Raw genomic sequence first — 17,016 nt, forward strand, 5'->3', positions numbered from 1 at the left:
TATTCATCAGGTAGTGGGAGAGTCTTTTCTTAACTCATCTTCTAGTTTTTTGTAGCGATACAGTATCAAGAGAAACAAAAACAAGGTTGAACTTTCTAGTGTAGGATTTTTAAAAAGTATGTGCAGTCCCAGGCTAATGACTGCAACAGAAACTAATTGGAGTCAGGAGTTAGCAGATCTGGAGCCCAGTCAACAAAAGCAAGTCAGAGGTGTGATGTAGAGGTACTTTGACGTGGATAAAACCAAAAGACAAACAACACAAAAACCCATCAGACATTTTGAGTTTGCTACTCACAAGAAGCATCTGCTGATATGAACCTTCTTCAAAAAAAAAATGACATCTCACAATACTTCAAACTGAGAGTTGCTATTTTGTATAAAGTTGGAAACAGGTATGAAGTCATCTGAGTGAGTTTAGATGTTCATCAGTCCACACTGAGGCAGATTATGTATAAACAGAGATGATTTGTATTAATGTTACATTAATCGACTACAGAATGACTTCATAGAATGACTTCATAGAATGACTTTCACTTAACAGAGATGCTGTGGTATTTTTTCCCCAGAATTTGCTAATTTGGGATATATTCCGAATACATTTCTAATCAACTTGACTTTGCTATTAGCTGTGCTGCATTCCAAATGTCTGCCCTTTTCAACCAACCAGTTATATTTTACATGTCAAACCCAGACAGGAAGCTTCAAATGTGTTCTGAAAGGATATATTTTAACCCAAACCGGGACATTTCCCTAAACCTAACCAAGTAGTTTTGGTGTCTGAACCTAAACCAAGCTTCTAACATGTTATTAACATTGTGAAAGGTTCAATTTTAACCCAAACTATGATATTTTCTTCAGCCTATCCAAGTACTTTTGGCTCCTAAACCTACCAGACAGCAAGTGAAAATGAAACTTAAGACACAAAATAATGGTTCCGCACAGGACACAAATCCCCAAGTCTCTGGGTAAATGTCCTGCATTGGAACTGTACAAGCACCACACCTTCCTGATGTGGATTTTGTGGTTCTTTGAGAGTGGAAATTTGTCTTACTACATCATAGCCTAGAGTTATCTTACCAGGAGAGAATGTGTTTCCCTCAAAACATGATTGAAAATACAGTTTAGCTGGATACGAACGTAGTATGTCAGGAGACGGTTTTGCCTAAGAGTATGGCTCTCCTCTTGAATATCATGCAATTCTGATGCACAGCTACAAAAAATGCTTTTTAAAGGTTGACCATTTATTAAATGCATGGATTCATAAATTTTATTTTATTTTTACCAGCAGTTTTAAAGCTTAATGAGTGTATTCAGTAAAGATGGAAAAGATTAGCTTCAAGATTCTTTTAAGCACTGATCAGCCACAAAGTTATGATATTGATGTTATGTGGCGTTACTGCTGGAAAACCTTGGATTCTGGCATCCGTGTTGATGAGACTTAGACACCCAAATAGACGTCCCAGAACAAGCACACTCCATGCAAATGGAAATCCCAAACATCACTGGCCTACCCACAAAGGAAAATACACCCCACCACATCGCAAAAACACCAAATAATCAGGAACATCTTGGGGAACATGACAATGGACGTTGATTTGACCTCCAAACTCCCTAGACCCCATTCTGATCAAGCATCAACAGGATGCAGTGGAAGAAATTTGATTCCCAGAGGCCTCACTGAACAACCCAGAGCACCCAAAGGATCCACTGCCAATGTCATTGTTCCAGACTCCATAGGACACCCTGAGAGGTCCTCTGGTGCAGGTACAATGGTTTAAAGCATTTTTGACCACGTAAGAGGGACCAACACAACATTAGGCAGGTGGTCATAATGTTGTGCCTGATCGATGTATCTAACAATGCTTTGCTGTAAATGTTTTTTCATTAAGAATAAATCAACAACCTGGTCAGAAATTCTCGCCATTTAGCTTCCAGTTTCGGCTCCATATCTGTTGCTTGTTACAAAAATGGCTTTGAAACAAGTTGTGTCAGTTCCAGACAAGTTGTCTGAGATTCATACATTAAACTCGCATTTGTACTGACTTAAAGGAGAAACTTTTAAACTTAGCTTCATACTTGAACTCTTGGGAATTCCCACTACATTATTGTCAGGTGATGTTTGTTTGGGTTGTGTTAGTTGTTGAAGCAAGGCGAGGTCTTTACACTATTTTCAACAGATTTATGGGTGTGGCAACACATGTGAGGCTGTTTTGAAGCAGAGTGGTCTAACCAACAGATGGTTCAAACTGAGTTTTATATCATTTCTAGATTATTTTTATGGTCTAGATTTTTATGGTGAAGTGGTCTAACCCACAACCCAAAAACAGAATTACAGTGGCACTTACATGTTAGACCACTCTTGAAAACACTAAACTTCAAAACCACTTTTTTTTAAAACTCCAAAAAGTGGGTTAGACCATTCTGCTTCCAAACCCTTCATAGGATTTTAGATTTAAAGTATGGCCTCTTTTCTTTTTATTACTCTGCCAAGGAGGTGGAGTTATGTGATGATCAGCGTTGGTTCGTCTGTCTGTCTGTCTGTCTGTCTGTCTGTCTGTCTGTCTGTCTGTCTGTTAGCAACATTACTCAAAAACTAAATAACAGATTTGGATGAAATTTTCATGGAAGGTCAGAAATGAAACAAGGACCAACTGATTCGATTTTGGCAGTGATGTGGCTTATAGTTAGGATTACTGTGTCATTGTGAGATAGCGGCAATGACACATTGCAGCGAGATAGCAGCATGGCATCACTGTAACTATGACAACAAGCGAACACTACATCAGCTTCCTGCTGACGATCACATGATTGCGATCCTACTACAAATCGACCCTTGCGGACTTATGGAAGTCATACAAGGAACAACTGATTAAATTGTGGGATTGTTTCCGAGTCCCATCAATTCCTGTCGCCAGCTATATATTTAGGTCATGCGATTCAGTATCCGTACATAATGTGCACATACATAAGACACGCCTGCACTCAGCGCAAGGTCATTTCGTTTGTGGGTACATCTTTACTAAATGATTTCCGCCACAATTTTTTTCAAGATTTCAGAGTCGGAAATGATGAAACAACTGAGCAGCCTTGGCAGAGTACTGCGCTGTCTGAGTGCTTTTCTAGTTTATAGTGTTTTGGTCTTCCAATGTTTTTCAGTGTTAGTCTCTGGGTTTTCAAATGTTCCAATGGGTTTTCCTTTTTGTTGCAGGTGAATCCACATATCTGGATGACCACGGACCCCCTGCACCAAGAGTAAGGCCTTCTCTCAATCTGTCATTGTCATTTCGCCTCCTTTATCTCATTTTCGTCCTTCATTTTTTCTCTCACTCTCTCTCTCTGATGTGTTACCATGCAATCCGAGCCAGTTAAGTCCAGTCAGGATAAGGGTTAGGTCTGTGTGAAGGAGCTGCGTGCAAACTGGCTCTAAATACCCGTTAGACCTGGCTTCAGTGCTACAGTAAAGCCCTGAACACACACTCTGTCTGCATCACACACACACACACACACACACACACACACACACACACACACACACACACACACACACAGCGCTGACACAGGGGCCTTGTATTCATCCAGCTGCATGTCTGCAGGACTATCTCTCCTCTGTGCTCCCACTTTCTCCCGCTGCCAACTGCTTTCTTCCTCCGTCTGCCCCCCTCGTTCTTTATCTGCTTCTTTAATCAATCACCTCATTTTCGCCTCATTCCTCGTCTATTCAATCCTCCTTCCTTTTATTCCTCTTTTGTTCCTTTTTGATTGAGGGAGTTATTAGTTTTTTTATTGCTCGGCACGGAGCATTTAGCACATCGCTAACCTGACACCTAATCAGTTTGTTTGGGAGCAGATGTTTGAATTAAGGTGGATCACATCTGGGCTTTGTTTGGTGTTTTACTGTGGAAATCCTGTTCTGGCCACTCACACAAACCAGGCAGCCAAGGTGCTTGTTGCATACACAGTGAAGTGGTATTTACATGAAACAAACTGTGCCTGGCTGGAATGCTGTGGAGACATTGTCGTAATTTGCTTTATACCAGTGTTGTTTTTCACCAACCTTTTTCTCTTAGAACAGGTTTGTTCTGGGTTTAGTCTCTTAACTGCTCACTTTTGATTTGATGCTAAGCTTTAAATATTATATCAGATATAGCTGAAAATAACCGGTTATCAACCTCGATCAGTTAATCACAAATTGTTTCCATAACGTCCTGTTGAGATTGAGATTCTAGCTGCTCAACTGTGTCATCTGATTCTGAATGTTTATGTACATAAGTTCTGGAATTCATTTTGACCCAGAAAAGTGAAGTTTTAGTGAAACAGACATTTCTCCAAGACCCACAAATGAGTGAAAAAGATGAAGTCACTGTTGCTTAGTCATTGAAACTTGGTGTTATATGTGTTTTTAAGAAGTCTCAGTTATGTGCTTATGCACCCACCGTCAAGTATGAATGTCGGTTTGCAACAAAAATTTGCATCCCAAAAGCAGAAACTACTATCATTGGGTAATTTTTACCCAAAGGTTTGCTTATGAGGCTTTTTACAACATCAGATTTCCTGTAGAGCCTCAAATTTATGAATCACTGAGAGGCTTTACACAGCAAAGCTTTAGAAACTATGAAGGGCTGAAAAATATTGTGCCAGCTGTATTTTATTTTTGAAAGATTTTTTTTTTTGTATTTTCAATGCAATGGACACTCTCCTTAATAGATGCTAGAATCAGACATTATTATACAAATAGGACAGTCAAAGATACTGTAGATAGCATGTACAATTTGTATTTCCTTACCATTATTGGGAAACGCATTAGAACAGATTTTATAATTTTTTGCTAGATTGCTATAAATGTGTAATATGTGAAGATAGGAAACAAAGCATCATTACAAGTTTGATGCTTTTGTTGTTTTTTTGTTGTGTTGCCCCTGCATCCCCAATTTCTGAAACTGCACTCTTGTCAAATCACAAATTATCTTGCAGAAATAGAGAACTGATGCCAACAAATGCAGGTTTCTGAAGCACCCACCGAATTCCGGAAGTTTAAATTTTCTCGCCGGCTTTACGGTTTGAAATCAGACAACAGCTGCCATGTTCAGCCACACTTGTAGCTTTTTCAGCTTTGCTAACTACATACAGCCCCCAGATTATACATTAGCTGTTGACTTTGATTGATTCCATATCAGCCCAGACAGACGAAGCTAATGCCATGTTGGTGGCATGCGGTACATCAGCCACGTCTCTCATTATCTTTTCTGTTGACATCCTGGTGCTGCTGCAATTGATCTGCAATTTCAGCGGCGGTCTGATGTATTCTCGCATGCGTTTAGCAGAAAGCCGAGGTTCTGGTAAACGTAGGGAGACATTGGAAATCGAGCTGAAAGCTCAAAATAAATGAGGGCGTATAGAAAAACCACACAGCTCTCAGAAGAGTTATGAGTCTTCATATGTGCGGAAGCACGACAACAGTGTCTCCTCTGCATTCATGTACATGTGTAAATATATATACTGTGCATGTTTTCAACATTTTGGTTTCTCTAATTCCTTAATTGAAGTTCATTTTTAACAGTGTATAGGCACAAAAGCATTTTTCTATGCAAATATGTGAAGTCACTGCTCAGAAAAACTTTGCAATGTTAAAAATGATGCATTTTTGGGAGATTCAAAGTAAAAAAATCAAATCGAAAGTGATGGCAAAATGTCTTTCAAGTAGTCTTGAATGGGGTTAAGGTTTGTACAATGCTTTGCAACTGACTTGAAGTGTGTGTGTGTGTGTGTGTGTGTGTGTTCTTGTACTTGCTACATTGTGAGAACCATTTTCTGCATTTAACTATCAAAGTGAGGACATTTTTACAAAGTGAGGACATTTTGGCCGGTCCTCACTTTGAAACAGCCATGTTTGAGGGTGAAGACTTGTTTTTAGAGAACAGGTATGAATTGAGGTTTGGTTAGGGTTAGGGTAAGGATTAAGTTTAGGCAATCAGTTGTGATGGTTAAGGTTAGGGTAAGGCTCTAGGAAATGCATTACGCCTATGGATGTCCTCACTAAGATAGAAGTACAAACATGTGTGTGTGTGTGTGTGTGTGTGTGTGTGTGTGTGTGTGTGTGTGTGTGTGTGTGTGTGTGTGTGTGTGTGTGTGTGTGTGTGTGTGTGTGTGTGTGTGTGTTTGTTTGTGGGGGCATATGCAGTTTATAAATAATGATACAAGTCCTCGAATATAGCTTATAGGATAATAAATACATGAATGATTATCCAATAAATGCTTGTTTGTGGTTATATAACTGGGTCCACGGCTGGCTATAGACTCCCCCAGACACTAATGGAACAATCAAACTGTTTTTGTTCAAAACTCAAATTCTAAAGCACCCAAACATGAACAATTAGGAATTAAACTGAGACAATTATCCATTTGTTGAATAATCAAAAAAAAAGAATAATGAATGTTTCAAACCCATTTTCCACTTAATTCATTATGATGGTGCCAATTGGACAAAGAGCTACCAAGCGGACGGTGTTAGATAAGTTTTGATGACATTGTGAGCTGATATTTCCCATTCTTAATGAAACTGAAAGGCATTTGCACTCAGGAATATGTTAATGCACAAACTAATATTCATAAAAGCATGACTTATCAGTCGATATTCGGACAAAGCATTTCAGTTCCCATTTGTCAAGCACAAATTAAGTTTCTGCATTCTCAAACAGTGAAACATTACTGGTGGTGCCGTGGAAATCTAGTCATTTTCCCATTTTCTCTCGAATCAATTCATCTTAATTCCCACAAATGTGCTTTGATGGAAACATGCTGTGACAGCTACTTAGGGCAACGAGGCTTCTTTGCTCTTTCTGCAAGTGGGAGTGGAGATGAATGGATCGATTAATAGTAACAGGAAATGCTGAGGACCTCGACTGTGCCCCGACTGAAACCTAAGCGTGGGATGAGTCAGTTGACATTAGAGAACAATGAACTCCAGATCGGGCCAAACGAAAACCAGCAGAGCTCTGCTTCCCAAACTGGTCGTGGGTTTCCAGGAACTGCTGCAAAGGAAGAGGGATGAGTTCTGTTCGATGGTTGAAAGTGGCGATTTGAAGAAATCTGTTCATTCTCCGGCAGAAATGTGTGGTCAGGATGAGAATTTACGCATCTTTACGTGTTGAACAAATGTCAGGCCTAAAGTGTGTCAGACCACCATGACACCCTTTGAGGTTTGAATGCAATTATTGCAGGATTCTGTAAAAGCAAGAAGGAAGATGGTGAGAAAGATGAATGGTGCAGCAGTACTCATCTCCTGCTTGATACTAAATACCACAACAACAGCCTGACCAGAAGCATCCACATCAGACACGGGGTGAAAACCAGCCCTGTTATGTAATGCTTTTTTTAAAATTATTTTTACACCATGGATCCACTATTGATAGAATCCCTTACTGGCAGATGCCGTGGACATTTCTCCCAGCATGTATCAGAAACCTAAGCTGCACAGAGTGGTAACAACAATAGGACAAAGTGAAAGGTTGCCCTTTCGGTGCTGTTAATGCCGGTGGGAGATTTTGGACTTTAGATGGCATCTCTGATGTTATCCCTGTGCTTTTCAGCAAGCAGACTGTTAGAAGTCTAGCACAGCCATTTTTCATGATAGCAGCAGGGAATTTTTATCCTGCAAAACACTGCGTGCATTTCATCCGCCTCATTATTGTCATAAGCTGAGAAGTCTGTTGTTACTTGGCAAACACGGAGGAATGTGGAACTGCTGTCCAAGAGAACCGTCTCCTATCTGCTTGAAATGTTTGCATAAAACTGAGTGAAATTGCAGCATTTTTTTTATTCGTCTAAGGTCTATTAGACTTTTGTTGTTGTTTTTTGTTGTTTTTTTGTTTTTTTAAATCTACAGTACTGTTCAAAAGTTTGGGGTCACTTAGAAATGTTCGTATTTTTGAAAGAAGAGCAGTTTTTTCAGTGAAGATAGCATTAAATGAATCAGAAATACAGTCTAGACATTGTTAATGTGGTAAATATTAATACTATTCTAATACTAATACTAATACTAATCTAATACTATTCTACCTGGAAACGACTGACTTTTTATGGAATATCTCCATAGGGGTACAGAGGAACATTTCCAGCAACTATCACTCCTGTGTTCTAATGCTACATTGTGTTAGCTAATGGTGTTGAAAGGCTCATTGATGATTAGAAATGCCTTGTGCCATTGTTTTAGTACATGAATCCAAATGTGAGTTTTCATGGAAAACATGAAAGTGTCTGGGTGACCGTAAACTTTTGAACAGTAGTGTTTATCTTCAGTATAAAATAGCTTCGAGTGATGACAAGGTTCCAGTAAGTGACACAAGCCGAAGCATGCCAGCCAAGAAAACCTGTGTAAGCCTGTGTAAGCGTTCATAGCCTGTTTTTCCAGCCCACCTTTCTTTAACCGTAAGCAAATGCACCCACGTATTAGTTTCTCACATCGAGTCAAGCTGGTTTATTCCCTAATGACATCCTGGAAAGCGCTCCGATTCTAGGAAAGCAAGTAGGAAGCGGGACTGACGGTGAGGACCTGTCATCTATCTAACTGACTGGGTTTCTCTTCAATTTCCCGTCTTCATATCTTCCCCCCCTTGACTCCTGAAATACCCATCCTGTTGTTACTTTTCCTCTGTCTTTCCACTGGCTTCTGGCAAACATTCAAAGAGGCCCTCGCTGTTTTTACTGAGTCTGTGCTTGGGTGGGACTGCTGCTTTTGGCGGCGACAGAACAGAATCAGCCAGTTTGTGTGTGGCCACGCTGAGCTCTGCAGTGTGGAAATTACTGTCTGCAGCACCGGAGCTAAAGAGCACTGATGTTTAGCTAAAGGTGAGCGATAATTTAATGCCAGAACGTAGCAGGTGAGCCCTCGTATTGATCCAGCCTGTAAAACTGCAGTACATAACTGGCCAATTACTTAGCTAGTTGTTTGAGGTAATGAACTGGTTAATTGAGTCGGTTGGACTTGTTTCCAAGCTCTGAGATATCCAGAAGCCCGTCTGGGGGAAAACACCATCCCAGACTGGGAACAAGAATTCATCACTATGGCATTTCTCCCTATCTGATTTACATGAAGCTTCATTTGAAGTGTCGAGGAAAAAGGCTTTCATGACAACAACACAACTGATCTCTCTTTGTTTCTTTGTGGTCGATCTCTATCGCTTCTCCTCCAGATTTCTTCCCCCAGTCTTTCCTTTAACTCCCCCTCCCCTCTGTTTTCTGTCACTCTTCTTCTCACTAGCGAACTTGCCCGGATGACCTTCATTCTTAAGGGGCCACTTGTGTAAACCTCGTGGGCCCTCAGGGATAATTGCCAAATTAGTGCATTCTTGCTGCCCCTTGTGCTAAAACGAGTCTCATGTTCAATACGCATGTCAGCCTCGACTTCCTCCCTCTCGCGAGTAAAAATAAAGAGTCTGTTTTCTTGGGGAGGGCTTTTTTTTTTCTAGAGGAATACTCACATCCGCTTTATTTGAGGTCTGTGAATCACGGCTCAGCTCCTTCTTTAATTGGTGACTCAGGAGGTGTGTACGAGTGCATGCCGTAACTTGTGTGCGTGTGTGCAATTGTGTGTGATAAAACCCTCAAAAGTTGCGTCAGTATCACTTTGCAGAGATTCTCTGACTCACTGAGTTCAGCGGAGGAATGAACACACGAAGAAAATAGAGGAAAGCGCGCATGCCCTGTTGTGTTTTGAAGCCGAAAGTGTGGTGCGAGGTCGGCTGAGTTCAGCGCACGAGATCGAAGATCAGAGAAGGAAAGAGAATCCAGCCAGAATCTGAAAATTTTCCTCAGTTTGTGTATATTCTTAACACAGACTCTTGTTTCTTCACTCAGCTGTTTCTTTCTAGACATTTCTTTGGTAGTTGTAGAGACACAGTTGAGAATTAGTGGGATTTTTTAATGCAAACTCTCAAAAGTCAAAGAGCTAAAGTGGATAATGCAAACTGTGATTTGTGTTTTACTTTTGCACTGAAGTTATGAGTCTTGTAAATCTTCTCAACTCTAAAACTAAGCCCTTCTTTTCTTTTGTTAACATTTATTCAGAAATTGTCTGGTAGCATCGATATATGCCTAAAGGTAAATGGAGTGGAATGGTGCATATCAATGAAAGCAAAGTCTGATCATGCAGTAAATACATCTGAAAATCCACACAATTCATTCATTCATTCATTCATGTATGTATACAGTACACGTACTTTTTGTCATACTGAGGCACTCTTAGGTACAGTACAGAAATATATCAGCAGTTTGTGTATTCATTACTCTCTTTTTCTCTGCTTTTTCTTCATATCTGTGCATTTGTGTGTTCGCAGGTGCTCCCGTTCCCCAGCCAGGTGGTTTATAACCGTGTGGGGAAGTGCGGCAGCCGGACGGTGGTCATCTTACTGAGGCTACTGGCGGAGAAGCACCAGTTCAACCTGGTTTCCTCTGACATCCACAATAAAACACGCCTCACTAAACATGAACAGGTGAGCCAAATAGGAAGACGCAGCGGTGCGGTGATGCCTGGATCTGGAGACTCACTTAGTGTTGCCAAAGAGGGCATTTGTCAGTCGGTTGATCAACGCAAGCCGGTCTCTTTAAGGCCTAATAGGGAACAGCAGCAAAACCTCACAGAAACAAACCCCACAATTAGCAAATATTTCACTTGCAACAGTTATTCCATGAGTCAGTCACTTGCAAAAATGCCAAAAATGTGATGGTTCTCGCTCCTCCAATGTGAAGCTTTTCTGTTTTTCATGGTTTTATATCATAATCATTCGTGTTATTCTGGGTTTTGGGGTTTTATTTGGCCAGAGCCAGCGCTGTGACAACATCACTTTCAGCTACTGGAAATTTAAAAGTGCTCTTTTTTGAATATTAAATAGTCAAAACAATTCAATGAGAAGCCTATGACAATGAAAATAATCATTAACTGCTGCCTAAAATAATTTATTCATGCACTGCAAAAGAAATTCCCCTCAGTGCCCATGTGGCAGCTGTTTAAGAGCTTCCAGTCATCCTTCAACAGCTACAGATTGCCTTGATTAAATTCTGAAATGTCCTTTTTGACTGGTTTATTTAGTCATTTTGATGTCACTTGTCATTTTGCTGGGTCTAACTAGCATTTGGGAAAAGGAGCAATATTAAAATTAGCTTTTTTTTCAGTGGCTTAGTTTCCTTTTTATGTTAAGATCTCACTTTTAAAACCACTGCTTCATGCATTTAGCATCTGCATATGTCTATAAAAAAGTTCGACCTGGTCAAATTCTCTTCAGTTTGATTTAAGCAGCCAGATTCAAAGCAGATAGTCTTGTTTTTGTGCAAGCAGTGTCTCTAATGAAGGTACCACTTGCTGTATATTGAAGTACAAAAAACTGAGCTGATTTGCATCGTTCACAGGACGTCAACACTACAGCAGCCGCAGCTCATTCACTGTTTGCTTTTCATTCAGTGTGAGAACAAGGCAGCAGGATCAGGAACCTCCTTTTATTATTTCCTGGAATATCTCGAGGACATGAGCGTTGGCTTTACAGAGGAAAAACTGCTTTCATTTAAAAAACCGCAGCCTTTTGAGACAGTAGCGCCGGCCTGTGCCAGCGCTGGCTTGTGTCAGTAGGAATGCCAATTCAAGAAATGTACAAAGAACATCTAAATGGCACTCTATTCCAGTGATTAAACACACATAATCCTTCTCCTCTGACTTTTTCCGCTCAGCTTAAAGATGCTGTATTTACATTAAATAGACAATTAAATTATGTAAATAATGTTTTTTGTGTATGTTGCCCAAAACAGTTTTGGTAGGAGAGCTTAAAGAAAGTTTTGGCTAGATTATTCTGGCTCAGGTCTCTGTGAGAACAATTGTTCTGAAGTCTTACTGAGCTGCTGCCCAGTGGTGGAAGGACGATTCAGGTAGAAACACTCAGAATGCCTGCTTTAGAGTGATGTATTTCATTGCTTGTGCACATGAAATCTAATCTGTACATTGTATGTCACTGGGTTGTTAAAAACATACACTAAGGGCCAAAGTTTGGGGTCACTTAGAAATGTCCTTATTTTTGAAAGAAAAGCATTTTTTCAATGAATATAACATTAGGTTAATCAGAAATACAGTCTACACATTGTTAATGTGGTAAATGACTAACTGGAAACGGCTGATTTAATCTTATCTTCATTGAAAACAAAATACTTTTCGGTCAAATACAAGGACATTTCTATGTGATCCCAAACTTTTGAACACTAGTGTGCATTTTTCAGTTGTGTTTAGTTTCCTGTCTCGCTCTGTTTAAACACTGCCTGTCGTTCAACTCAGCTCAGGTCCCTGAATTATGGTCACTTAACTGTCGGTTGTAGTTGAGTTATGCATCGATTTGTGGTTGTACAAGGCAGGGTAGTTTTTTTTTATATCACATAATAAGGCTTTTGTAAATTTCCCACCCCTCCTTTTTTGCATTTTTTAAATGAAACACAAATAGTAAAGTGATTGATTTAAGCTCAGGATCACATTTTAAGCTTAGAATTGCATGTCACAAATTAATAGTTCAAGGACTGTCAGAAAGTTGAAATCCTAGTTATTAGTCATGCAACAATCGCTGTGTGTTTGTCCATCTGTTTGTGTGTCTGTTAGCAACATTACTCAAAAACAGAATAATGGATTTGGATTAAATTTTCAGGGAAGGTCAGAAATGACACAAGGAAGAAGTGATTAGATTTTGGCAGTGAAGCAGTTTATAGTCTGGATCCACAGATTTGTTAAAGATTTCTGTATCACTGTGCGATAGCGGCACAGCGTCACTGTAACTATGACAACAAGTGAACACTACATCAGCTGCCTGCTGTTGATCACATGATTGCGATCCTACTGCAAATCGACTGCTGTGGACTTATCAGGACTTATCTGTCAGAAATGATTCAAGGAACAATTGATTAAATTGTGGAGGGGTTTCAGAGTCCCATCAATTCCCACCACCCACTACATATTTAGCTCATGTGATTTGGTGTCGGTACGTAACGTACTCATACATGGTACATTCCTGTGCTCAGCACAAGGTCATTTTGTTTTCATCTATGTTAAATGATCACATTCTATGTTGCCGTGATTTCTGATCATCAAAAACTAATAAACAAAAAAAAAATGCTGCATTTCTGTCAATGTCGTTTGGAGGAATGAACAGCCTTGGCGGAGTACTGCGATCTCTGAGCGATCTCTTTTTGTTTTTACAGATTCTAGAAATCCAAATTATGAATGATGAAGATTTAACACTCAATTTTTAATGTACCTGAAATTAATAACTCGCATTAATAATTCACGATATGATTTGTATGATCATTTTTAAGATTTTTCAAAAAGGCAGAATGCCTTTTAAATCAGCTGGCGAGTTTTGGTGTCTACTACCATGAAGTTACTGTACCGCTGTCATGTTGTCCCTGAAAACAGAGTGTAATACCTTTACCTCATTATGTACTTCATTACCTTTCACTTCTGAATTTATGCCACTGTTTCCCAGAGTTACTCCTCTGCAGCTGACTCTGACCTTTGAAAAAAAGAGAACTTCCCCAAATGAGATCAGTGATCTTCTTTAGCACTGAATACAGCAATAATTTGTTTATTCAGATGTGTGCATCACACATCAGTCATGCACTAGTCATACACACTTTTAATCCTGTCAATGACATTTCCCAGTAACGCAGTGGCCTCTTTAGCCGTCTGAGTGAGAAAAATCACTTAATCATGTATTCATGTGGAAATATTGCAGTAATGACTCACATCCTCACACGATGCGTATTTTGCAAATAAGGTGCTGCTGCCCACTTGTGATTGGTCAGGCGATGCTAAATATGTATAACCATTACTGACCGATTTGATGTAAATGTTGAGCCAATATTTAAACAGTCACTTGTTTACCCATTCATCAAACCCTGAAATGCTGTCTGCACACACAGTGGCAGAACACCATTACTCTCATTAATTCTCCGGACATAAAACATCTCTGTGAATGGTCCAAAGCAGCGCGTTTGTGCATTCCAGTGTCTGCGCAAAGGGGGGTCTGTTTAAGAGTGTACGTCTGTACGATTCCGTACAAACGCGTCTCCTTTTTTTTTTTTTTTTTTGGTATGTTTATTTGCATGTGTACTTATGCGCATGTTGACTTATGCAGATCCAAACGCATGTCACCTAAGTTTAGAGATGCTGGTCTCATCAGTTGTGGTTCTGGCTCGGGTCTGCAGGTTTTTGGACGGTTTTCCTGTTGGCTCTCCTGGTCGTGTGTTAATGGGTTTGCCCAGGGTCGACGTCTCATGCGCGGGTTGCCAAAAAGTGAAGGTGCCTTATTCGTCTGGAGCTTTGCAGAGCTTCTGCAGACTCGAGGAGTGCAGCATAGTGACCCATCTGTCCCTCTCAGCACCAGGGGAAGCAGGCTCAGTGGGAGAGAGAGAGAGGAGGAAAACAAGAAAAAAAACTTCATTATAAAAAGACTCCAGAAATGGAAAGACAGCTTCTTCACTGTGCTTTTGTCTGCATTCATGTGGGACCTTGTTTTGTCCCTTTTACCAGAAAATGTAAACCAGTAAACAGATGCTCATGATCATTGTGTATCTGAGGTGATTTGCTTCTGCACCAGCAGAGACTGTGAATAGTTCTTCTCAAGAGCTGGGCTCACTGCAGCAGTTTGATTTCGGTCCCTTTCAGAGAATCGAATTGGATTAGCTGATAGGAGTAATTGAATTTGGTTGGAGGAAGCTGAAAACACATTCAAGCCAGCAGTCACTTCTGCAGCTTTATATTGTTTTGGAACTGAGGATACATATTTTGGAGCAAAACCTCAAGTGCAATAGCTGGGATATCAAAACCGATCCTCTTGGAATCCTTTTGTATAATATCTGACCTCAGTATCTGTCTCTGCTGCAGGTGCTGCTTATTGAAACCTCTATTTAGCTTTGATTTTCCGATATAGAGGCAAATTGAGTGAGACTGAACCCAGGGCAGCAGTCAAAGCTTTTATTTTTTTGCAGTTTTGGCTTCTCTGTTTCCCCCTGATGAGCCCTGTGAGGACACCACCGAGGCTTTAAGGAGGAGGTGGGGGGTTGCAGGTATGCCTGGAATCTCAGACTGTCCTCCACTTTCTGCCCATAGCTCTCACTGCTAAATGAGAGAGGGGGGGGATTTGGCCAGACAGACCAGAGGGGAGGGTCAGAAAACACACACACACAACACACAGAAACTCACCAAATGTTCCAAATGCATTCAGCGTCTGCACATCAACCTGGTTGTTGAGGGGAAGGGGGCATCAAGTAGGAAATTTTATATTTTTTATTCTTTTTTAAACATAGCATCGAAAGGGTTTCAACAGATAAAGACTGTGCAGAGTCGAGTGCTAAAATATTCACTCCACTTCTAATGAAAGCCCTAAATTTTACAGCAGAAGAGTCCCATAGAACGTGGAAGCAGAGTGAGTGGAAATGTACTGAGTTTATAGAAAAAAAGAAGGGCGGGTGTGAAGCCCAAATCTGACTGGGGCCTCAGATTAACTGCCCTGTGTACATAAACAAGTATACATATATGTGTTGCTATCCAAATAGTGTTGCTATGACATAACAGGTGCCTGTAGAGTAGGACATTCACACGCAAGTTCCTCAGCTGATCATTACCTTCGGCCAGAGAGGCTTTCATATAAAGACCGGTTGAAGCTCTAAAGACAGCGCAGAATCTGAGCTTTACAGGAACAAAATTATACGGAGAAACTGGAGCATTTTATGGTGCATTTCTGCTCCTGTCACATTTTTATTCACTGTTGGCTCATTTTTCACTGTAATGTAAAAGTCCTGCAGCTCTATGGGAACAGCACAACCACAGCAAGAAGCAGAGACAACTGAAAAATGTGTTTCATGCAGTAAGACAATGTTAAAATACCATAAATCATTAACAAAAGAATCGAATAACGTTATATTTCCTTAAATAATTATTTTCCAAAAACTGAAAAACACAAGACTGTAGAACATTTTTACCCCACAGTTGTTTCCAGTACTATAAAAAGAAACCGTGGTTCCCCTTTCTGTAGATATTTTACTACTTACATGTTCTACTTGATTTCTCCTCAACTTAGTGTAAACACTGCCTGCAGTTCAGACCAGTTCAGCTTTCGTCATGTGATTGTAGGATGCAGTTACTAATGGTTTCCTGGCTGAAAAAATCACAAATCGACTTTAAAAAAAAATATCAGTGTGCTTTGAAGCTACTAATTAAATTACAACATCAAATAAATATGTGATAAATCACAGAATTTCTTGCTGCACCGTCTGCGGTTTAGCCTAAAAGTCTGAATTTTTGTCACATGACTGTTGATCACAGACGGGATACTAATTGGTTTTTGATTGTGCCAAGGAGCTCAGAATTTTCAGTTTTTACCAGAATCTGATTAGAGATAATAGTTTATTTTTAGTTGTTTTTTTCACCCTTAGATGCAGTGATTGGACCCTGCACTCTTCCATAAGTGGGTCACAAATGATCCATATGAGAATCGATGTGTTTTTGTGCCATTTTTTGTTATTTTGGTGAAGAATAATAATTTGTATTATTGATTGTATTATATTTTTGTCCACACACAAATGATTTCATGTTGAAATCTGTTTATATTTCACTTTATGACAGATTTTGCACATTTTGATAATTGAAAAAGAAGAATATTACACACAACAGCAATAGAAGAATGTCAGCGTTCATTTTGTAGACATTTTTCCACTCTTTTCCTCCAGCTGTTGCTGCTCTCCATCCCTCCGAGTTTGTCTACTTCCTGATATTATCAGTGATACAGAGATTGGGGTAGTAATACTAATATTACAATGTCTTTAAAAGTATAAACGATTACTTAAAAAATGTAAATGGAATGATATCAAAAAATATGTTTTTTTGAGGAATAGCTGGAAAATGAAATGATAAAAACTTTTCACAACAAAGATATTGCAAGAAAACAACCTCACCAGGTCGTTTTTGACCCATGTATGCATATACGGGTCAAATAA

The 17,016-nt window shown here is 39.8% G+C and overlaps 1 protein-coding gene across 2 annotated transcripts in view; it reads left to right on the forward strand.

The window, feature by feature from the left end:
* usta (uronyl 2-sulfotransferase a) overlaps positions 1-17,016 on the forward strand; it is an 83,043-nt gene that overhangs the window by 48,596 nt on the left and 17,431 nt on the right. For both annotated transcript variants that reach the window (XM_051960871.1, XM_022211966.2), the window contains 2 exons: positions 3,209-3,252; positions 10,332-10,487. In XM_051960871.1, coding sequence (XP_051816831.1) covers positions 3,209-3,252; positions 10,332-10,487 — 200 coding nt within the window. The remainder of the gene's footprint in view (positions 1-3,208; positions 3,253-10,331; positions 10,488-17,016) is intronic.

The sequence above is a fragment of the Acanthochromis polyacanthus genome, chromosome 16 (assembly GCF_021347895.1).
Source record: "Acanthochromis polyacanthus isolate Apoly-LR-REF ecotype Palm Island chromosome 16, KAUST_Apoly_ChrSc, whole genome shotgun sequence".
NCBI lineage: Eukaryota > Metazoa > Chordata > Actinopteri > Pomacentridae > Acanthochromis > Acanthochromis polyacanthus.